This window comes from Alligator sinensis, unplaced genomic scaffold (genome assembly GCF_000455745.1).
Source record: "Alligator sinensis unplaced genomic scaffold, ASM45574v1 scaffold2023_1, whole genome shotgun sequence".
In the NCBI taxonomy this organism is placed as follows: Eukaryota; Metazoa; Chordata; order Crocodylia; family Alligatoridae; genus Alligator; species Alligator sinensis.
In genome coordinates this window covers 4,529-28,253 of record NW_005843382.1, presented here as the reverse complement: position 1 = coordinate 28,253, position 23,725 = coordinate 4,529, and the positions used below count along the sequence as shown (strand labels likewise).

At 40.8% G+C, this 23,725-nt stretch overlaps 1 protein-coding gene across 1 annotated transcript in view; it reads left to right on the top strand.

The window, feature by feature from the left end:
- Positions 1-22,994, top strand: part of NFATC1 (nuclear factor of activated T cells 1) — a 64,087-nt gene extending 41,093 nt beyond the window's left edge. Inside the window, exons 4-6 of the mRNA XM_014527245.2 lie at positions 16,194-16,396; positions 19,681-19,853; positions 22,807-22,994. Coding sequence (XP_014382731.2) covers positions 16,194-16,396; positions 19,681-19,853; positions 22,807-22,994 — 564 coding nt within the window. The remainder of the gene's footprint in view (positions 1-16,193; positions 16,397-19,680; positions 19,854-22,806) is intronic.
- The last annotated feature ends 731 nt before the right edge of the window (positions 22,995-23,725 follow it).

The window sequence follows — 23,725 nt, the reverse complement described above, 5'->3', positions numbered from 1 at the left end:
GGGGTCCCGCAGGGTTCGGTCCTTGGACCGATACTCTTTAATGTCTTCATCAGGGACTTGGACGAGGGAGTGAAATGTACTCTGTCCAAGTTTGCAGATGACACAAAGCTATGGGGAGATGTGGACATGCCGGAGGGCAGGGAACAGCTGCAAGCAGATCTGGACAGGTTGGACAAGTGGGCAGAAAACAACAGAATGCAGTTCAACAAGGAGAAATGCAAAGTACTGCACCTAGGGAGGAAAAATGTCCAGCACACCTACAGCCTAGGGAATGACCTGCTGGGTGGCACAGAAGTGGAAAGGGATCTTGGAGTCCTAGTGGACTCCAAGATGAACATGAGTCGGCAGTGTGACGAAGCCATCAAAAAAGCCAATGGCACTTTATCGTGCATCAGCAGATGCATGACGACTAGGTCCAAGGAGGTGATACTTCCCCTCTATCGGGCGCTGGTCAGACCGCAGTTGGAGTACTGCGTGCAGTTCTGGGCGCCGCACTTCAAGAGGGATGCGAATGTCCAAGTAGACTTGAGACTGTAACGCGGTCCAATTCCAGGGGTGGCCATGATGCCCCTAGATCCCCCTCAGCCCTTGTCAACATTGCCTCTGGGCAATCTTGACTTTTTTCTTATCTGCCACGTCTTGATGAAATGAAGACTTGATGAAATTGCTACTTTCAGAAAAGGCTACCTCAAGGCTTCCCATGTGAGATCTCTTCATGAGTACCAGTGTTGCTTCTCACTGCCATAAGGACTAATTATGTGGGATCCATTCTCCCCAAGACCCATGCCCATGCCTTGCGGATGTCATGCATACTAATCAGTCATAACCATCCCTATGGGCTACAGGCTGCAGGCTCCTGGCTCTTTTCATCCATTACAGCCTGCCCTTCTCTGGGCTATGGACACTCTGGCCCCCTCAGTCTCTAGCTGTGGTCCCCCTGACCTTTGGTCCTGGCCCCGCTCCTAAGCCAGTTGAGACCCATGGGCTCTCCAGCCCTGACAGTCTGCAGCTGTGGCCCTACTGGTCTCCAGCCCTTCCTGAGCCCTGGCCCCACTCCTAGGCCAATGAGATCTATAAGCACCCTGACCCTACCTGATCTCTGAGTCCTCTGGGCTCCTGCTGTCTTTCTGAGCCCTCTATCCCCTGTTTTGTCTCTGGGCCCTCTGGGTCTTCTTTTCCTGGGCCAGCTGGGACCTCCTGAATTTAGCATCAGGGGAAAAAAAGAGATGAGCAGCAGTGGTGAGAGTGCCCACTCTCTGGCCAGAACCTGCCCCAAGAGCCCATGTGCAGCATGGCCAAAGGGGATGTGACTGTGCCATTGCACCCCCTTTGGATCTGCCTTTGGGAGGGCATGAGGATTCACGTGACTCACAAAAAGAGCAAGGAATGTTATTTCAATCTTTGCTCAGTCCTTCTACCTCCCCCAACCCAACATCTTCCGACCCTAACATCTATGAATCTATGAATAATGAACGGTAAACTGTTTAATCTCAGCTGACTCTGAGCCAAAGCCAAGACCACCCTGACTACAATCATTGACCTCCAGTCCACTGATGATGCTGTAGTGTGTGCTCACTCAGAAGTAGACCTTCAGGCAATCGTTAATGTCTTTACCGAGGCATACAAGAAAATGGGACTGATGCTTAACATTCAGAAGACTAAGGTCCTCCACCAACATGCTCCTAAATAACAGTCCCCAGCTCCGGTAATCCAGATCCACGGTGAGACTCTGGAGACCACTGAATATTTTCTGTCCCTCAGAAGCCATCTTTCGCAGAAGGCTGACATTGATGAAGAACTCCAACATTGCCTCAAATGTGCAAGGCCGCCCTTTGGACACCTGAAGAAACAAGTGCTTGAAGATCGTGACATCAGATCTGAAACCAAACTCATGGTTTATAAAGTAGTCTTGCTGCATGGAGCTAAGACATGGACAACATACAGGAGATATCAAAAGTTGTTGGAGAAGTACCATCAATGCTGCCTGTGGAAGATCCTCCAACTCCAGTGGGAAGACAGATACACCAATGGTTGCATCTTCCTGCAAGCAAACCCCATGAGTATCAACTTCGTTGGGCCAGCCATGTCATCTGGAAGTCTGACTCCAGACTTCTGAAGCAAGTTTTATTCTCCCAGCTCTACCAAGGTGTATACTCAAGAGGAGGGCAGAGAAAGCCCTTTAGGGACATCCTCAAGGCCAACTTTAAAAAGTGCAACATTGATATCAACTCATGGGAGACTATTGCCAAGGACCGCCCCAAATGGAGGAAGAGTCTGCTTCGGTACTTTAAAACCTCACAAAAATAACAGATGACAGAAACACAGGAGCAGCAGAAACAGTGTGTTGTAAACCAAATGAAGACTCCGGTGCCACACACCCCACACAGAAACTCATGTCCAAGCTGAAGTAGAGTCTGTCAGTCCCAGATAGGCCTCATCAGCCATCTTCGGGCACACAGATAAGACAGTCATGGAAGACAATCATTCTCGAATGTGAGGGATTGCTGAAGAAGTACAGTTGAGCTTCAGGGTCTGAAACATGCAAAACTGAAAATCTGTCTAAACATGGGAAACTCATCTCTCTTACACTAGTATAACAATATTGATGTCAGCAGAGTATATTCTGATTTATTCTAATCAGTATTGGGCTTATGGCCTTTAAGTTGGAGACCCAAGTGAAAAACATCAAGGAGACAGACCTGCCTGAAATTTTCATAGCTCTCTTTTATGTCATAAAAGTGAGTTTGTTTAATTGCAATGTGAAAGTCTCTCATGCTTCAGATTTTAGCTGCTATGCATCTGGTCCAGAGAAAAACACACAACCTGTTGTGGTATAAAATCCCCCAAAGGTCACATATGGTGGACGTGCAGCAGACCAAGCTAACCAAAGGAAAGGTCACCCTGCTTTACACAGGCCAGCTGCAGCCCCACCAGGGAACTGTGAAGTTATTCATGAGATGAAGAGTTAATTTAAATGAGGTAGTTGGCTCCAGTACACTCCAGTTCCCTGCTTAGTGTCTGGTTCTCCCCCTTCCTACTCCTGCAACAAGAAAATGTATGCAGCTTTTGTAAATTATTATAGCTACAGGACTAGAATAACTCCAGTTTGGATGGGTTATAGTGGGGAGAGGTCTGGCTCCCTTCAATTACTGGACAATTGGAGGGTAGGACAAAATCCAGCCAGACTGCTGATGCAGCAAGGGAGGGGGACTTTTTCAAAGTCTGGCTGTGCAAAATGTATTTTCTGAGTACAAGGACAGTAATCTCTCGTACTGCCTGCTGATGGAACAAAGTGCATAGGACCAGCAACCCATTACATTTGTGAATCATCAAAAAAAAAGACTCCTTCTCTCCCCTTCTACTAGGGCATCATTCCCATGAGTCGAATTACTTTAGAAAGAATGCAAGCTTGGGTGGTTGCTTCATATGGCTACATTTGATTAGGGAAGTCCTTCTTAGAAATAGGGAGCAGCTTTTATGGCTGTTTAGCCAAGGAGATTTCATGGTTAAGCTGCAAGCCAGCAGCCACGAAGGCTGTTTTTCCCTGGCCAGAGACCTAAATGCCTAGTGAGCCAGTCACTGTATGTGCAGCGTCTCTATTACACTAAGATTAATAATTCCTCACAGCATATTTGCAGCTGGAAGTTTTATATGGATCTTTATTCATCGTGATGTGAACAGCTGCTCTTTTGCTGCACTGTCAAACCAAAGTCCAAGTTGCAGCTCAAGGAAAGTGCCACATAAAACACACTCCTGCTACTTTCTGTTCCTTCTTTCTGCTGCTCACCTGTCTTCCTCTGCTAGGCCTGTTTCTTTGGGGGTGGGAGCCATCTTATTTAATATTGGCAGAAGAACTCTAGTATTAGGACATTGGAAAGCTACACTTGCATTTTAGAACAGAATTCAAGGAATCCAGGAAAAATGTGGTATAGCAAGAAAAAAAAATATTCTTGCAAGCAGCACAATATTTTTTCTTCATTTTGACTTGGGAGGATGGTCAGGAGGTAGCATTTGTATTATGTTGTACTTAGAGTGATTTAAAATTACTCTTTTTGGTTAAATATGCAAAGCAGTTGTCAGGGAAAGCTCTGCACAAATTGTCATGGCCCGAGGGTAACCTCAGCTCTGGAAGAGCAGAATGGTTTTTATTCTGAAATCAGCTTGCTTTGCTCTTTTAAGCAAGATGTGCCTCCTTTTTATTTGGCTTACACATTCACCAGAGAACACACTGTACAAGAGAGCTGAAATTATTCCTAAGATTAGAACCCCTACTTCTTCCAAAAGGCTAAATGGCAAAAAATGGTTAAGTTTTCCATTTTACACCTAATCCAAACTCTTTCACCTCCATCAACACAACTAGCTCAGGACTAGAAAGAAGCCACTGACAGGAGCACCAAGGTCTTTGCTAGAGGGCTGTCACTCACCTAACTCAGCTTTCGTTGTGGGTTATCACAGCATGAGGTGGTATGGCTCTGGGCCAGGAGCAGTAAAAATAATAAATGTCATGTCAGTGGTGCAACAGTAATTTATTCACATTCACATGCAGAGGTAATACTAAAGCTTGAAAGAAGCAGCTGGAAAAAGACAGGAATTATATAAGAGCCCTCAGTCAAGTGGGCATGATAGCAGTTTGTCACTCAAACATGGAGTTTAGGGGTGCTGTCAAAACCCCTGCAATTGTTGTGTGAGTAACAGATAACTTAGAGTGCTGTTTGTTCTTTGTGCTTGGGAAGAATATTTCATACTTCTTTCAGCTGCACACCCTCATTACACTTTCCTAGCTTCAGTTTGTATTACTGCAACATGTTTTATTTGGCCTACAACAGAGGTGCTTAATCCCCAGCCCATGGACCAGATCTGGCCCCTGGCAGCACTCCCCTGCTGGCAAATCCAGATCTGTGGGGGATCCCCAGGCCCTGTATGCTAGATTGGGTACCCCATCCCAGCACATGGGGCCGGGCCTATGCAGTGTGAGCCCTCAGGTGCTAGATCCCAGCATGCAGGGGCAGTGCCAGATCCTAGGCCCAATCTCAATATATAAGGGCAGCACTGGGCCCCAGGGCCCAGCTCCAGTGCCTGGGGCTGGGAGGGGGTGGTACTAAGCCCTGGGGCTTGATCCCAGCACACAGGGCTAGAAGGGGGTGGCACCAGGCCCTTGGGCCTAATCTCAGCATGAGGGAACCAGCCAAGGTGCTGTGGAGCTCTATCCAGGCACCTGGGGCCCAATCCAGCCCACAGACCAGCCCTGCTCTACTCATATGGCCTGCTGGGCCAAGAGCTTGAGCACTGCTGGCTTACATCTAAAGACCGTTTGCTACTTCAGGATGCTACTTTTCATGTACACAGGGATACTTCTCAGCAAGAGTATGCTTATCTGTTGGATCTCCGAGGAACTCTCAGACATTATTCTTGGCCTAATATATGCTGAATATTTTAAGCTTTGCTTCCTTTCCAATCATCTCCCTTGACCAAGAGCCCAGTACCTATGATTAGCATAAGTCACTGAAGTGGGTTCAAATGGGAAAAGGGCTAGAGATGGAATAGCTAGAACTTCGTCTTCCTTTCCTTACCAGTGCTGTGGGGCTTCCAGGCACTTTATAAGGTGCATCTGTGTTTACAAGAATGTCCTAGCACCAGAGCTTGAGTAAAGTTAAAGAATGGATGGGTAGAAAGGAATTTATTTTGATGGGTAGGGAGGTCTTTTAATGGTCTTTTAATGTATTCATAGTCAGGGGTTCTCTGTGTATTTCAAAAAGAGGTGGTTTATCCTAGATCTGTGGACAGATTTGCTTTATGCATTTCTTTTTTACGTATGGGTAAACTGAGACATAGCTGTTAAGTGATGTACTTAGGGTCACACAGAGCACATAGAAATAGATCCCCAGGTTTCCTGAATCCAATGCCTGTTGTCTTTTTATCACATGAAAGTAATCACCCACAAGACCAACCTTCCCAGCCTCATTCCATTTTAAGAATATGACTTAATTGGAATAAGTTCCATATTACGTTTAGGTGTTAATTAAATTTAAATTTCTGTCCCCGAAAGGCTGATTGATGAACCTGTTGTAATACATGGATTATATATATTTACTATAATAAATATTTATATATATATTTATTATATAAAATAAATTTTATTCATTTTATTACTGTTAATCGCTAAATTTGAGTCTGAACTGTTTGCAGAGTAACTACAGTTTAAGTAGCTTGGTCTTGAGTTTTTATTTTACATTCTCAGTACTGAAAAGCTCTTTGATATATTTGAAAGTTTTTATGAAGTCACATATTGGGTCAATATTTTTAAACCTATTTGTCTTATTTTATTGTTCATCATATGAAGTTACTATAAAAAAGACATAATAACTGAATGAGGTTACAGGAAAGCTATTATTGTACACGCTTCAGGGTGCAGCAACTTAAATAGATGTGTGACATTTACTTTATAGATCTTATATTTTATTCCCTTGTTTACTTTTTTGCGAACATGTGGCCGCAAATAGCCTATCTAGAATTTCTGCCTTTAGTTGATGGCCAAAATAGATGCACATCAGAGCTTTTGGTCTTACTTATTATCTTCCCCAGGCTGTGAAACCTTAACTCTAGCTGAATACCCCGTTGCTCCTTGTGTAGCCCTTATGATGGGACAGGTTGAAAAGTAAGGCATTTTTCAGAGTGGGTAATGGTATTGCAATCTGACCTGGAAATGAAACAATGGATGCAGTGCATATTGCTTTAATGGGTTTATTTAGATGCTTTGTGTACAAGCTGCCTAAAGAATACAGGCAACCCCCACTTAGTTGGTTCCTGAAAAACCAAGCGCTAAGCGAAATGAGCATTAAGCAAAACCAAAAGTATTTGATGACCAAAGATGGCAACCACAATTGTTTTTAATGAGCCAAGATGGCAACCGTGAGTGTTATAATGAAACTCGCTGAGCGCGAAGTGAAATCAGGTATCAATTTAAAATGAGCGTTATAGTGAAATAGTGCTAAGTGAAACAGCGGTAAACAGGGATTGCCTGTAATGTCTTTTTAGCCTCATTGCGTATTTGCATATGCATTAGTCAACAGAATGTTTTATGTGGATATTTATGCCACTATAGTAAAGTATACACCACTTTGTAGCTTAGGGGATCTTGGGCGAAGTTGTATTAAGAACCGGGTCCTGCTCATTGAAGTCAATGGGAGTTTTGCCCTTGACTTCACTGGGGATAAAATCAGGCCTTAAGTCATCATCTATCCTCATTCATTATTTCTTTCAAAATTAAATTTAAAGTGTTCTGCATGCATGATGTACGAATGCTTGAGTGAACTTTCAGTTATTGCATCCTGTGGAAAATACGTATATGGTGATTTCTGGAGCTTACTCCCATATTTATGGTCTGATTTTTAAAGCCACAAGAGCATATATATTAAGAATTTGCTATGTTGAATAGCATACTCTGCTTTTTCTTTAGTTATTCTTTCAGTAGATTATGTGGACATTTTAACTTGTTTCTGGCTACATTGTCTTTCATATGCTTTGATATGGGATCTTTCTTGAAGTTAAGTTGAGGAAGCCTTTTTAAGCACAGAGGGCTCATTGTTTTGACAGGTAGTTTTCTAAGCATTTCGACAGATATTTTAACATGCCAAAGCATAAAAAGCTTGGAAGGAAACATGAAAAATATTTGAACTGCCCTTGTTAAAATAAACATTTTGGTTTAAATAATAGAAGTTTACCTCCCAATCTTTGAAATGGTTGCTTGTGCTGAAATTATGCTTGATGTGTTAGGATGGGACACTGAAGTCCACAATTCATTGCATGTGAATCACAGAATTTTACTGAGAATTTGTTAAATGTTCACATTAAAATAACCCGTGCACTAATCCTGCATGTAATATTCCTAATACCATTGTTCTCTCTCTTCTTCAATTTGTTAATTGTATTTTATAAATTTGAGGTGGTTCCAGATAGGACCCAAAGGTTGGACCCAGATAGGAATGCCCCAAGTTACTGTACACTAACTTCCGGCAATTTGATTTGGCTCTATTGCCATTATAAATACTGCGTGATGATCCCTCTCTGTGATTCTCCTCATGCTTCCCTAGCTGCTACAGTAATGTTTATTTGTGTTTAGAAAACTCTGGTGACTGCATTTGCTAGGGTATTAGCACTATTCCTTTGTATGTAGGACACCAACAGTGGACAAGCTGGGATTTACTTTGGCAGCCTATCTGTCATGATGAATAGCAGTTTCTTGGTGAAAATCAAGAGGTCTTAGTGGGAGTAGATGTGAAAGAGATCATTGCAAGGATCGGGAATTCCAGAGAAACCCTACTTCAGACAAAATTACAATGATAATCCTAGCAAAGTAAATTGCCAACCAGAACTTTCTGTTTCTCTCACTTGTTCAAAATTACATAACGCTTAAGGGGGTTAATTCTGATCAGATTCATACTGATGTAAATTAGGTGCAAGTCCACTGATCTCAGCTGAGTTACATTAGTGGAAAGCTGGGGTAGATGGGATCAGAACCAGATTCAGTTTCTCTATTTTTAACTTCCAAGACTATTTAATATGTATTATAAAATAGCACTAAAAATGTACAGTGCAAATTAGATGTCAAGATGACAGCTGAATATAACCTACTTTCACTTGAAAACCAAAAACTGACCACAAAGATCTGTATCTGTTATCTTGCTAAGTCTTGAATGTATCTTTTAGAGCATGTTAAAACAAGGTCTGAGAGGCCAGAGTGCACAGAATGCTCAGGTTTTTTTGGAGAAGGTAACCCCCCCCCCCCCCCCCCCCTCCAAATCCTCTCCAAAAATAATGTATCCCCAAGTCTTATTTGCAGCAAATCCCCTTTCCACTGCTGTGGCCAGGCCCTTTAATAGCTTTTATTCTAGGCATTGCCAAATAAAGTGTGATCTATAGGAAAGCAAAACTTTTCTTATGAAGAATGTAGTCGAGAGCAGCCCTTGTTACCAGTGCTCGGCTTGGAGATGTTAAGAGAGGAGCTTCAGCTTTGGGACCGTGTTACAGGGAGAAAAAGATAAAAATAGGGTGTCTGACGCATGTATCCCATGCTGCAAGCCAGGAAACAGAATCTTTATAACCAAATACAGTATTCCAGAACATGCATGGAAAATATGCACGTATGTGTGTGTGTGTATAAAATTTTTTCCTAACCAATTGGAATGCTCATTCCCCTTTTCCCCCCTTGCCATTTTACATCCATTGTACTCCATATTTCCTTACCTGCTTACAAATGTAAAAGCTCAGACACTGTTCCAGCTCTGCTTTCACTACTCACCCACTCTTCTCCTTGTCTTGCTGCATGATATGACAGTAACACAACACTTGAGTAGCTGGAGAGAGCAGCAGAATATTCTTTCTAGGACTGCCTAACAATGAGAAAAATCTAGTCCATTCTTAAGACATCTGGTATGTGCCAGATATTCATCGAGTCCAGATCCATCTGTCTCAGCTATCCATAGTGGGTGCCTGATCTAAAATTAGACATGCACAGTATGTGTCCCTTTAAATGTTAATCCTTGCATCATATTTTATTGCTTCTGTTGGCATAGGAGATTGTGTGACATAATATAAAAGTAAATAATATGATGCAATGGATAAAACTTCAAGAGAATCACATATTTGAGATGAGATGCCTCCTGCTAAAAGCTAGATCCTGCAGTAGTTACCCAAACAAAAAACTCCCATTAAAGTTAACACATTATATCACTGGGAATTTTGTCTGTGTAGGGATTACAGGGTATCTCTATATTGATTAGTGAGTAACCTGTCTGAATTATTTATTTATTTTGTCTGGAGTTTAAGTGAGCAGTTGATCATGCAATGTATTTCTCAGCCCTTGAATGCCACAGTGTTTACTGAATAGCCTAAATAATACCTATTACAAATTCAGAACCAAATAATGAATAGAGCTTAGACATCAGATGGAAGCAGTTGTTAGATAAGAGCATTTTGGTCTTGCGGGAATGAAGCATTCAACACTCATGACCTGGGTCCTAACAATCATGGGTTTGGCTTAAAAATCATGAGTGTTTAACAAATAATGCATTTTGCATCTTTCTATTGATATGCTGGTTTTTTAACCTTTCAGGAATTAACATTTTCTAGTTTCTTTTCCATAAACAAGGTAGCTAGGAACTCAATTTTATTAGTAGTAGAAAGCTGAGTTTCTGAAGTATCCATGTGAGTCTTGGAGCTGGAGCTATTAAGGAAGAACAAATATTAAAAGACAAGACTTAGGAGGAAGTTAAAGGAGTTGGCAACACCAGAGTCTTGATTTAAAAATAAAATCTTATAATAGAAGAATATGATATGAGTCTAACATTTCTTCAAGTCCTTGTGGCATGATTCAGCAAAACGGGCGCTGGTCAGACCGCAGTTGGAGTACTGCGTGCAGTTCTGGGCGCCGCACTTCAAGAGGGATGCGGATAACCTGGAGAGGGTCCAGAGAAGGGCCACTCGTATGGTTAAGGGCCTACAGACCAAGCCTTACGAGGAGAGACTAGAGAAACTGGATCTATTCAGCCTCCGCAAGAGAAGGTTGAGAGGCGACCTTGTGGCTGCCTATAAGTTCATCACGGGGGCACAGAAGGGAATTGGTGAGTATTTATTCACCAAGGAGCCCCCGGGGGTTACAAGAAATAATGGCCACAAGCTAGCAGAGAGCAGATTTAGATTGGACATTAGGAAGAACTTCTTCACAGTTCGAGTGGCCAGGGTCTGGAACGGGCTCCCAAGGGAGGTGGTGCTCTCCCCTACCCTGGGGGTCTTCAAGAGGAGGTTAGATGAGTATCTAGCTGGGGTCATCTAGACCCAGCACTCTTCCCTACTTATGCAGGGGGTCTCCCTCGTTCCTGCTTATGCAGGGGGTCGGACTCGATGATCTATTGAGGTCCCTTCCGACCCTAACATCTATGAATCTATGAATCTATTAAGTACAGTACATGCTTATTTCTTCACTCAGTCTATATTAATCTAAAAACTTAACAGGCCTCTGAATTAAATATATTTATTTTTGTTTTTCCTTGTACAGTAATAGTGAAACTGAGTTGGAAAAGTGACTCTGTAAAAGTGACGTTGCAGAGTGATATCGTCTTTTTTTTTTTCTCTCAAGAACTTTCAGATAAGTTTTAGTCAATTTAAACCCCAGTAATGTTGCTGGCTACACTGCCTATTTCCCTAAGAGCTGAAAATCTAGCTGAGTTTTTTCTGCCTGGGGCACCATCACCAGGTCCAGCTCTTACATCATCATTCAGGTTCCACGACTGGAAATATTGATGAGGCACGAGGCAAAATAGAATCCAAGTTACTCCGCAACAGCATTACTGAGTCTGCAGTGGTAACAGTAGTAAACAGCTATGACTCTAAGGTGTACTGGGGTACATCTACGTTGAGTAGGAACATACCTTTTCCACATGGTCACAACTTGTGCTATAATTGCCTTTTAGCTGCTTAGACTGTAGCTAATTTCTTTTGCTTTTCAGACATTAAGAAGCACATTTTCATATACAGTGCAAATGTATGTACCTGTAACAAGACCTTGTCACTGCTGTTTAGTAAGAGCCAAGTATGATACTTTTACTAGGTGTTTAAAATGGACTGTGTGTAATAAAGAAAATGTTAGTAGCTACATGCAAGATCAACAGCAGGAGCTGAAAATGCAGAAAAACATAAAGAAGTCCCTTATAAACCTGAAGAGATACTTGTGATAATAACATATTCTAAGGGCATTCACATTTTGATGGGCAAGTTATCAAAACTAATATAGAAACATGAAAAATATGCAGTCAAGCAGACAGGGGGCTTAGAATTGCTATAATATAACAAAATGCATTTTTACTGCCGATTTTCTTTAAATGGTGGTACCAATACCTACTGGCAAAAATCATCTTTTGTTAAAACCTCTCACTGAAATCTTGAAAATGTAGCTTTTTACATGTACTCAGAAAGCAAATTCAAAAGTCTCTACAAAAGTTTCAGATTCAGTAGGAAATAAGTCTTTTCCCTGCAGCTTGTGGCTGTTGAAGACTTGAAGTCATTAATTGAACTTAAGGATACAGGCCATGGTACATGTTTAAAGTCAACACGCAGACTTAGGTCTTCTTTTATCTTATAAGAGTATTAACAGCAGCTTGGTGTCATATCCTGGGGGAAGAGGGGCTTCCAAAAATTAATGAAAATTATTGTAGTACTCTCAACTTCCGCTATAATGAGCCACATCTGCTTGCATGAAACCAAATGGTCATGGGCTGTCTATCACTCCATGTAAAATTATAAAATGAACCAGTCTAGCAAGTTCATGAAAACCTGAGAGCAGAATGAAAACTTTACAAGTAGTACCATTTTATAATGGGCAACATTAATGTAAGGAAGTCAGGACATAAGGAAACATAGGACTTTAAGGAGCTACCTGGACAATTGAATCTACTCCAGGGGTAGGCAAAATGCGGCCCGGGGGCCGGATGTGGCCCACCAGGCCATTCTATCCAGCCTGCGGAGCCTCTAAAAATTTAGAAAATTAATATTTATCTGCCCTGGGCTGCCTGTCATAAGGCCCTCTATGGCTTGCCAAAACTCAGTAAATGGCCCTCTGCCCAAAATAATTGCCTGTCCCTGATCTACTCCCATATGTTCACAGGTAACCATTTGTTCAAAGAATCCACAGGAGAGTCTATTCTGACCTCTCTTACACAACATAGGCCCAAAGGAGAATTTCTTCAATGGACCACAGCTAAAGAGTAGAGGAGGCAAAACCACCAACAATGTCTCTAACATTAAAATTGAACATACTTAAATTCCAGATGAAATCCGTGTATACAATATCCCAACATTGCAGATTTTGTTGGGGGGGGACAGGACAGGGGACTTCTATAGGAATGTAGCTGAATCTCTTTCAGTCTTCTCCCTCAAAGTGCATGCATTAATTAGGCAAACAAAAATTGTGTTCATCCATTTAGCCAATTTCCTGTTATCTGCAGTGAACAGTATCTGAGGATTCAAAGGAAGGTGAACAAAACCACGGTATACCAGGCAACTCACGCAATACTCCCTACGGGCACATCCTCACATGCAGGAGCATGCACTTGCAGCAGCAAAAATAGTAGCAGCGCAAATTTTTGCTGCTGTGCACACCCCTGCACATGCAGTCGATGTGGGGCAAACTGCCATTTCCCTGCTTCTCCCAGCTCCTGCGATACTGGGGGAGTCAGGGGACAACTAGAGGAGGGGAGATGCTCTGGCCAGCAAGCAGACTGTCTCCCTGGAGGACAAAGCCTCCATGTCTGCCAGTGCATGCTCCTGTGGCATAAGCTGCGCTGCTTTTTTTGCGGTGTTTTTTTGCTACTGGGATTTCCCAGTAGCAAATTTTGTCCCAGGCTGCATATTTGCAGCTCAGGGCACATTTAAACATGCCAGGTGTGTGGTTTATGGTGCTGCAAAGACATTTGCGGTGCCGAAAAAATGCACATGCCTGCACGTCTGGATCCAACTTATGCGTGCACATTTTCTTCCTGACTAATGTTGTAACCATCTTAGGACCTGAAGCATGAACTAATAGAGTTGACAACCCAGTCAGTTGGCCAGTCAAATATTGTCAATTGACGGGTCAATTGACCGCATATTTTTGACTGGTCAAAGAGTATAGCAATTTTACAAAAAACTACATTTTTTGTAGTTTTCATGACAGAAATATGATTTTTATTGTTTTTTGGACAAATTACTTAATGGAAAAATTGTGCTTTTTGGTGTATTAATTGGATCTATTGGCAATTTTTTACCAATTTGTAACTGGTCAATTGACTGAACTTTATTTGACTGGTCAAATACCCAACCCCTTGAACTAATAATATAATTGTTATTATAATATCATCATTATATAAATATGTATGTCCACTGGAGGTCTGCATGGAATATCTTGTGTTCCTACAAGAGGAGTTAACAGACTCTGATATGCATCCTTTCTAGCTAGGGTGAAACTGGAGATGTCCCAACGTGTATCAGTAAAAATTAAAGAACCAGGCTACTATACCTTATAACACCTCCCAATATAAAAGTGTTATTGTTAGATTGATTCTGTAGTAGCAAAGCAGTGATTACACCACACTAAATCTTAATCTTCCTCTCTAAAAGAATTAAAGTATCACTCCTGGAATGGCACCTGCCCAGTCATCATTTAGGAATCTGGTGTTTGTATGTGTGTTCTCCTCGATTTTGTGATGTCTCAAGAATCAGTTTTCTGGGGCAAAAAAGCTGGTGATCTGTTTTCAAAGTTATCTGGGCACATGTTGCATCTGCAGGTATATTCACTAAAATTATTCTCATTCATTAAATAACAACTTCTGGCACCTGGGCAACTCAGCTGTTATTAGAGGAAACTAAACAAATGTGCCTGGTGCACAGTTGTGTAGCTTATGAAATAGTGGAAAACTCTCCTGATAGGCTCCTGCATACCTGTTAGAGTCTCTCTGTTATAGGGATGAGTTCAGCAGCCAAAGAGTAAAGTGGTTTTTTTTAACAATTTTTCTGTGTCTGACAGTAATGGGCTAATTAGGATGCATCTTGGCTTTGAGACAAAGGTTGGGTCTAAGCTGCACTCAGTGGTGGAACCGCAGCACAGGCAGGTATAATGAAGCCAGATTCAATGTCACGAGTTCAGGTAGTGACAGTAGACAAAAAGCAGTGACAATAGGCTTTAAAGTCCTAGGTACAAACAGTAATGGCGAGGCTAGCCTGGACTAACATCCACTGACTGTTTCAGTAGTGTCAGTGCTGTCAGTACTAAAGGTGAAAGCTATCTCAGGTATGTCTGCACATGCTATAGTCATACCTTTGACTACATAGCCTACAACGCAAAGAGGAGAAAACCAATGAAGCCCTTTGTGACTGACTAGCTCACATTTTGCATGCAACACTGGACTTAGTTTGGCACAGCATTAGTGATATGAGTCATCACCAATTCCCCCTTCTTCCTGTCTGCCAATTGTAGCCAGACACCAGAGCAGACTTAACCAATTAGGAGACTTCCTCCTACTACGTGCCCTCCTAACACCTCCATTAGTTGCCTGGATTTTCAAGGCTCATGAATGCTGCATATTACTGCAGCCAAAATTCTGACCTCAGACCCTCATAATCTGAAGGTGACGGATCCACTAGGTGAGCCAACACAGCAGTTGTCAAACTAAGTTTGTATCCCATTAAAGTCACTCTTTGCAAGTCAGAATCTACAATATTCTCATTTAGATTGCATTTAAATAAAAACATTTACCCAGGTATCATGAATAGAACTGATGTTAGTGATATCAAACTATTGGAGCTGATAGCCTAGTAGTACTAGCGAGAGCCTATTAGCCAATAGCTTAATGTAATGCTGTTACAGAATTAATACAAAGTTTTATCTGTCTAATTTAGGGTCAGACATCCATGCTGGTAGATCAAATGTTGATGTCTCTTACACCAATATAAATCCAGAGTGATTCTATCAGTGCAGTAACATTGCTAATCTAGTCGCATTAGAGTAAGTGAGGCTAGATTTACTGGGCCAATTCTTGTGTCTCACCAACAGATATCAGAAATGAGTCTGTGGACAAGATTGGGGTTATGATACCATGGATAAAACTTGACTTCAGCCCAGTGACCTTAGTGGGATTTGTGTGCAGTTTTCCAAGAATTCTACAAACTTTATGAATGAGTGCGTATATAGAATATATTCCCAATCTATCCTGGTCAGCATTTGGCAGCATAGAATTGATCAAGAAAAAGCGACCTAACCAGCAGCTTGCTAGTGCTGCCAGGGCAATACAGGGAATTCAGGGATGAGCTGTAATTTCAAGTCCATTGGTTTTGTTGCCTTCAGTTTGCTGGGGGAACATTGACTCCATTGTATTTCGCAGAATGCTGTTACAGAATTAATACAAAGTTAGTATTTTGCCTGCAGCAAAACTGTTCAAAGGCTAGCTCAAACTAAAGTGCCTAAGGTCATTTAGAATAATGAGACATTTTCTAAGTGTACCTTTTTATTGTACCAATATTACATTACAGGAAAAAGGGGGGCTTAACACTTAGCACCTGTCACAAGTTTTCTCCTTGAATTAGACTCTCTTGCTTATAAAAATTTAATTGATTCCTAGCAGTTTATGTGTATGGTGCTTAGTAGGAGTTTTCTGTTCTCTTGCCAGCTACATGGTTACTTAGAAAGTGAGCCGCTCACGCTACAGCTGTTCATTGGGACTGCAGACGACCGCCTGCTGCGACCCCATGCCTTCTACCAGGTTCATCGAATCACAGGGAAGACCGTTTCTACCACCAGCCAAGAAACAATACTTTCCAACACCAAAGTCTTGGAAATTCCACTCATGCAAGAAAACAACATGAGAGCAATGTAAGAACCAAACAGTGAACCTGACTGTCTAGCAGTTTCTTTCCAGTCTGCTCACTAGGATTTTTCTTTTCATTCTTTCTTTCTTTCTTTTTTTGACTTTATGCTGCATTTTTCTCTTTTTTCTGCTCAATCCTAGAAATAATCCAGCTTCCTAGCAGGTTTCTAAAGGTTTGGTAGAACAAACTGCCCCTAATTGGTTTAATGCCTAAATAAACTTTGCAAATATTTATGACAACTGATTAGTTTCATTCTAGAGTTTCAGCCAATGTGCTTATTTGCCATTTAAAATAAGTAGCTCAGTTACCAAGCTGTAAATATCTCCTACCTCAGCTCCTGCATTTAGTTCCTAAACATGACACCTATTTACTTCTGTATGCAGAACTACAAGGAACAGAGCTTGTTAAAACTCATCTCTGGTTTAGGAGAAGAAGAGAGATCTTGCAAAAAGTTTTTTTTCCAAATAATCCAGCTGTCAGTGTAAAAAGCAGAACATCTCTTATTCATTAGAGAGAACTGTTATTGTCTTGCAATTACACTGTTGGAGTGGAGACAATAACATGTCAGATTAGAAACCAAACAATTAGAAATAAAAGTGGCAAGGATGATATTGAGACACAAATGCAAGATATTCTAATGATGATAGTTGCTAAGGGTAAAGGTCAGACCTCTGCAGTGTGGAGGCATCAAGCCCTATCCACCATTTAATTCCCAAATTAGAGTTCAAATGAGATTTTAATTGTGCACTGGTCCTCTGCACACAAGTGAACTTCATGCTCGCACAATATGTAGAAAATAACTTTCATCCTAATGCACATAGCTTATCTGAGGCCTGCCGTATCATCCAAGCCACTGCATTAGTCTTAAGTGGTGCAGAGAACCCGACTAAGTGAATGTCTGTATGCATGTATACAGTGTAATTTTGGCCACACTGAAATGGAAGTCCAGTTAGCACACTCGGTGACATCAGCAGAGCCCAAATTTCACCCACAACATTCATATACTTAACAAAATAACTAATTAACCTAAGTAACTAAGTAACCTAACTAAGAAGTATGAAGTAACCCTGTTTTGAAGCTAAGAAGATGCAGACTAAATCTGTAACTCCATGTTTACCTCTTTCTGTTGCAGTTATTAGAAGCACAGTTGTTAGAAATCACTTTGCATTGAATTGTACAATATTCTGAAATGCACCATATACATACAGCAGCCAGAGTGAGGTTTATGACTGGGTTAGTCGAGACCAGGATGATTACACTAAAGATTCAGGGTTCTTGCCTTTCATTTTATTTTATAGCACAATTGCCTTGCAAAATGCTTGTTCAGATTCTCTACTGTTGTAAATTGGCACATCTCCATTGAGCTTAATGATGCTGCACCAATTTATGTCAGCAGAGTATTAATTTGGCCCTTGGTTTGCCCAGGTCAAGTCCATTTTTGGCCAGCTGGGAGCATTTTTAATTTTTCTCTCGCTGTCATCATTATCATAAAGGTGGCTGAACATATCTGGCATCAGAACTAAGACATTTCTCCAGCACGTTAGCAAGGCTATAGTAGAACTCCACCACTTGGCACCCATACAGCTCTATATTGCTATAGCTCAGAGTCCCAGACTTCCTTTGTAGAACAGTAACAATGCATGTAAGCATGAGCACAAGGCTTTTTTCACTTTCATTTGTTCAAGTAGGCCTCAATTCTGCAAAACATTTTCTTGAATCATCCTATTTGCCTTTACCAAAGCACTTGAGCAGTTGCTTAACTTTTGAGTATATGAATAGTCCCCTTGACTTCAAATGGGTATTCAGATGCTTAAACTTAAGCATGAGTTTAAGTACTTTGCTGTATTAGGATCTTAAATTGGAAGCTTAAGTAACTGTGGGTAAAGTCCTTTGTCTGCTTTTTAATGATAAAAAGATAACATGCATTACAGTAGAAATGCACTATGTATTTCTTTGTATTATATCAATTATGATACTGGATTTTGATGTTCCCTTGAATATCATATATCTCTTAGAACTTCTTATGTAAATATATATTGTTAAGAGCTTCTAATTTGTTCATTAGTGACACAGCATCTTTTGAGCTTGTCAGTGATGGCCTTTCTTACTCTGAAACCTATTAATCTAACAAGTAGTAAAAGCACAATATTGGGGAATCTTCCGCAGTCCTCATTTGCAAAGCATACTATTTGTTTGGTTCAGAAGTGATACAAGAGGTCTGGAAGGAGAAAATGAAACAGTTTAATGTATTTACATGCTTACTGACTTATTTTATTTTTCACGTGTATAAAATTATACTGTGCATATTCAGTATAATAAAAGGCATGTTAGACATTAATATTTAAAAAGGAATTGCCATGAAATAATACAATAATAAGATCCAAAATTTAAGTAGTTCTGCATTTTTAATGTATTTTTACTGTTTTTCTTATTAGTACTATGAACTAATATTCTGCGATGTTTAATTTTGTTTTGGCAGAAAGTCCAGCCAGTAGACTTATCTTTAAAATTAAAAAAAAGCCAGAAATCACAATATATGACTTGCCTGATTAAAACAAAATATTTTCTTCATCTTCAAAAACTTACACTTGATTTAAACTGTGCTAAGTTTCAATTCAAAGTTCTGTTTTTAGAATTTCTCCGTTAACCCTTTTTAAAAAGGTTTTTTAAAAAATGCTTTGAAATTCTGATCCTCCATTAATTCTTCAAGAAGCACATAGCTCTATAGGAAGTATTTTCAGAATCAACTTTTAAAATCATGCAATGGAAACTAGGAATGATTCTTAACTAAAGTGCTAGTAATGGGAATGATTAGAAATGTTTAAATACAATGATGATGAACTCCTGTTTGTTCCTTTTTATGTTACATTGCTCACCACTGTAATAGTCTTTAAATATATCAACCAAGAAATAATTAGTATTTCTTTGTGCATTGGGTCAGTAGTGCAAAGCTTCTATACCTACTGTATATTTTTGTCTTCTCAAAGAGATGCCTACAGAGAACTTTACAAATCCTACTGCATGTAGCACTTATTCTTGTGAGTAGCCCCAGTGGAGCCACTCATGGTAAAACTTAAGCCAAGGGATGTATGCAAGTCTAATCTTATTAATTGGCACTGCTTGAAAACTCCTGTGTAGTGCTAATATTTGTCCCAAAGTTCCCTTGAGGTCTCTGGGAGGAGGCTTAGGTTTAAAAAAATAAACAGGGGAAAGAGGATAGAAACTTTGCACTTACATCTGAACTCTGAAAAGATTTAGTTGAACTGCTCTGTATTTTATTTTGAACAGCATTGATTGTGCTGGAATATTAAAACTTAGAAATTCAGACATTGAACTACGAAAAGGAGAAACAGACATCGGAAGGAAGAATACACGAGTGCGGCTGGTCTTCCGAGTTCATATCCCGCAAGCCAATGGGAGAACTCTTTCTCTGCAAGTAGCCTCCAATCCTATTGAGTGTTGTAAGTAGTAACAGACCTATTACTCTTGCCAGGTCTTGTACAGCCAGTTGCCTGACATGGAGCTTTTACTGTCTGCATGTTAAATTTTGTTTTATTGCATTTGTCCATCGTCTGGTTCTTATGGTACTCATCAAAAATATGTGTGTTTCCTTGGCAAAACAATATTTGGTCTGCTGTGTTAAGCTGGTATTTGACCTAGGCAAGTTCCTTTATGCTAAGGCCCTTTCTCAGGGTAACTGCTGTAAAAAAGTTTTGGATAGCTCCTATCTGGCCACATCTCCATCCCTCCCTTCTCCCACAACTCCCCCTCTTACCGAAAAAAAAGCCCATTTGATAATTTGATGGGAAGCTAGCTAGATATTAAAAATGGCTGCAATAATGAAAGCTTGTTGCAGTTCTGTGAACTGGGGTTCAGCCTTGGGTTCTTTTAGATAGAATAAGCTACACTTTATAAGCCTCTCAGATTTACTAATGGATGCATTTTCCATCCATTGAAACTCCCATTTCATTCTTGTTCTCCGAATCTTTTAAACACGGGAACAGCCTTTTGCTTTGTTTGGCTTTGCAGTTCTCATCTAGCTGCTGAAAGTCAAGTTTCATTCTAACTCCCATTGTTTCTACTTCTGGGTGGAACTTGCAAAGCTTTTGGAGGTTGCGTTGGATTCAGCCTCTCAGCCAAAAATTTAGACACTTATTCTAACAAACTAAACTTGCATAAGATCTGTTCCCATGGCCCTTTGTTGTCTACATCCTGTTGTCTCTGTGGAAGTAGCAAAACAATTCAAAATCAGGTCATCTTTGGGTCTCACCCTCCTTTTCAAATCATCTCAGGGTCTCACCCACAGCCTCCTTTATGACAAGGCTCTGTGATTTACACCATCTGTCTGCCACAGCATCAACTCTTGGTGGTGTCAGAACCTGCCACTACTCTGTGCCACCTCCAGGAAAGATGCTGGAGCTTTTAAGAGCACACTACCCTTTGGAGGTGCAGACAGAAGTGACGATTTTCTCCTGGCCACAGAAAGCAGTTGATAGCTGTGACCAAACACAAGTGCACAGCTGCAAACAGTTTAAAAAATGGTCAATTGGGTGAAAATCTGGCTCCTCATTGCATGAGGTATCAGATAAAGATGTCACAAAATGTAGTGCCTTTTGTAATATGTGTCTACTGAGCTCCCAGCCTGTCACTCTTTTCAGAATGGGAGGGGGAAAAGGGAGCAGAGGGAGTTCAGTCTGGGGGGGTTTCAGCCCTTCCTAGAGGGTGGGGCAGGTGTACTGCAGCTCCCCACTCCCCCCAAGGTGGGAAGCGCTCCAATTCACCAACCTCACCCTTCAGCACCAGCCAGGGAGCCCCGAGAATGAGCTCCCTCTGCTGCCTTCCCCCCTCCCATTCTGAAAACAGTGAGCACTGGCAGAGAGCCTGGCCATTGCTATGGAAACCTAGCTACAGGCTCCCAGTCCCAACTAGATTCTCCTCTACCTAGTGAACTTGTGTTTGGTCTGAGGCAATGCTGTAACTCAGAACGCTTTGTAAAAACTTGTTCTGAGTTACAGCTGAGAGCTGCACTTCTGTCTGCACCCTGGATGCCCGTACAAGAAAAGCCTCAGTAAAGGGCATCTCCACTACAAGGAACGAGTGTGCTCTATCAGACCCTAAGGTCAGATCCCCTTTTTCCTACAGTATAGACTCTTTCCTCCCCCACCTGATTTCATTTAAGAAAGTGTGACTTTTTTCCTAGGCAAAGGATAGGCTGTCCTGTCTATGAAGAGTAGCAGTTGTTTTACGACTAAGAGCTAGCTTGGCACAAATTGGCATAGTCCATGCAATCTGTCAACAGCCCAAACATTTTTAAACTCTGTCCCCATTTTGGGATTGTTTAAGATTAAATTTGTGAAGGGACAAATTCTAGAATAAAGTGCACATTGTATAACACGAGCAGTTACAACCTGCTTCTGCTCCAATTAGTCATTGAGAATTCTGCAGTTGGCATCAATGGTAGTAAGATCTTGTGGTAATGCAAGTTTAGGAAGTGCATACCCTGAACCACTCCTATGTGAAAGCATGCCAGATTAATATACCAATAAAAATGAAGCTGGGTAGATCCATGTATCATGTGAGTCAGAGGATGCACTTGGAGGGACTGTGGACTGAGCAAAAGTGTACTGTATTATCTGCTCCCATCACCCTCCAAAAAAAAAATCTTTAATTTTGACCAGCAGCTGAGGAAAGTTTAAATGTTATTTCAAGTACAGAATCTGGACTAAGTGTAGGTGCCAAAACTCCATACATCTCTTTGTACATGTGACACCAGAAGGACCCATGTAAGCCAGATAAAATATCACATTATCCCTTGAAGTACAGACATGCTAGATGAATACCTCTGTCAAGAATGATAAAATGCATGCCAGAAGGATGTAAGATACCGTGTGCATGGTCCACATGCATCTTGACACTCAGAACTTAATGAAAACATTAAACATGAAAACGCAGGTCTCTGGGCTGTGACTGTTACTGGGTTACTGAGCCCATGACTACAGCGAGACATTCTACAGAATTTCAGTCCTTATATTCGAGACTTGTACATGTACAAATTGTCATATATACACTTTTGGCAGTTACACAATTAAATATTGCTTTATGTTTTGGATGGGGAAATTCCTTTTTAAACTAAACACACATTTTTAAGTACTACAGAACAAACTAGCTATTGAAACAGCAGGTTATGATACTTTTGAATTCAAAGTATTATATATAATAGCAAGATGTATAATTAAGGCACTTAAAACCAACTGGGTACTGAGTTCCTGAAGATCTCCTGACCTTTCTCTGATTTCTATAATAAATTCAGTTTGTCTAATGAGACTAAATGTTGGGTCACTTACTAAGAAATGTTATTTATTTTTGTGTATGTGTTTGTGGTTCTTTCCCCCCGCTCTCTCTATAACTTGCTAGCCCAAAGATCTGCCCAAGAACTGCCTCTGGTGGAAAAGCAAAGTACTGACAGCTTTCCTGTGATTGGAGGGAAAAAAATGATACTTTCTGGCCATAACTTTCTGCAAGACTCCAAAGTCATCTTTGTGGAGAAAGCACCAGGTATTGTCTTTGAAATTAGATTAAGCCTGATTTTTAAATCTAAGTGATTTTTCTTTACTAAGTTGTGATTATGTGATGTGTTATCACTTTTCTTTCTGCACGTAAAGTTTTTCACGTTACTGGGTGGATCTGCTCAGGTGATCTCAGCTCTACCTAATGCTTTGGTTTTGCCTACCAGCAGTTTTAGTATCAAGTAGACAATTGTGGCATTGAAAGTGAGAGTTTGGAGTTTATTTTTGTAGCAAACCACACTTTTGCCTGGCAGGATATTTTATTGTTTTAGCCAAAGGCATTCTAAGCTTTACATGACATTTTAGTGTGAAAATTTGCAAGAAGCTTTTTCCTGTTGAACCTTTTTATAGTGGGGGTGAGAAACGCATTATTGACAACATGGTGTTGTGTGTGTGCTGTTTTTCTTTTTGTGGTGATTTTTTTAATAACAATAGAGGCCTTTAAACGTCAAAGCTAAGTTTATAGAGAATGTAAGCCTTGAAGGGCTTTGATAATTTATTAGCTGTTCATTTAAGAGGATTAGCAATGTCAAAAACTTGCCTGATGCAGACTCATTCATTTCAAAGGAACGATTTCATTTGACCTTTAACAACAAAGATTTGTCTTTTCCCCACCTTTTACCCGTCAAGGTGATCTTTTCTGGAAGTGATCTTCTGAGATGCCAGGTGCCCCCAATACACATTAAAAATCAGTGGGACTTTACGGCACCTCTCATACCTTCTCTCACACTCTGGCATAAAACATTCATAGGTATTGTGGGTGCAGG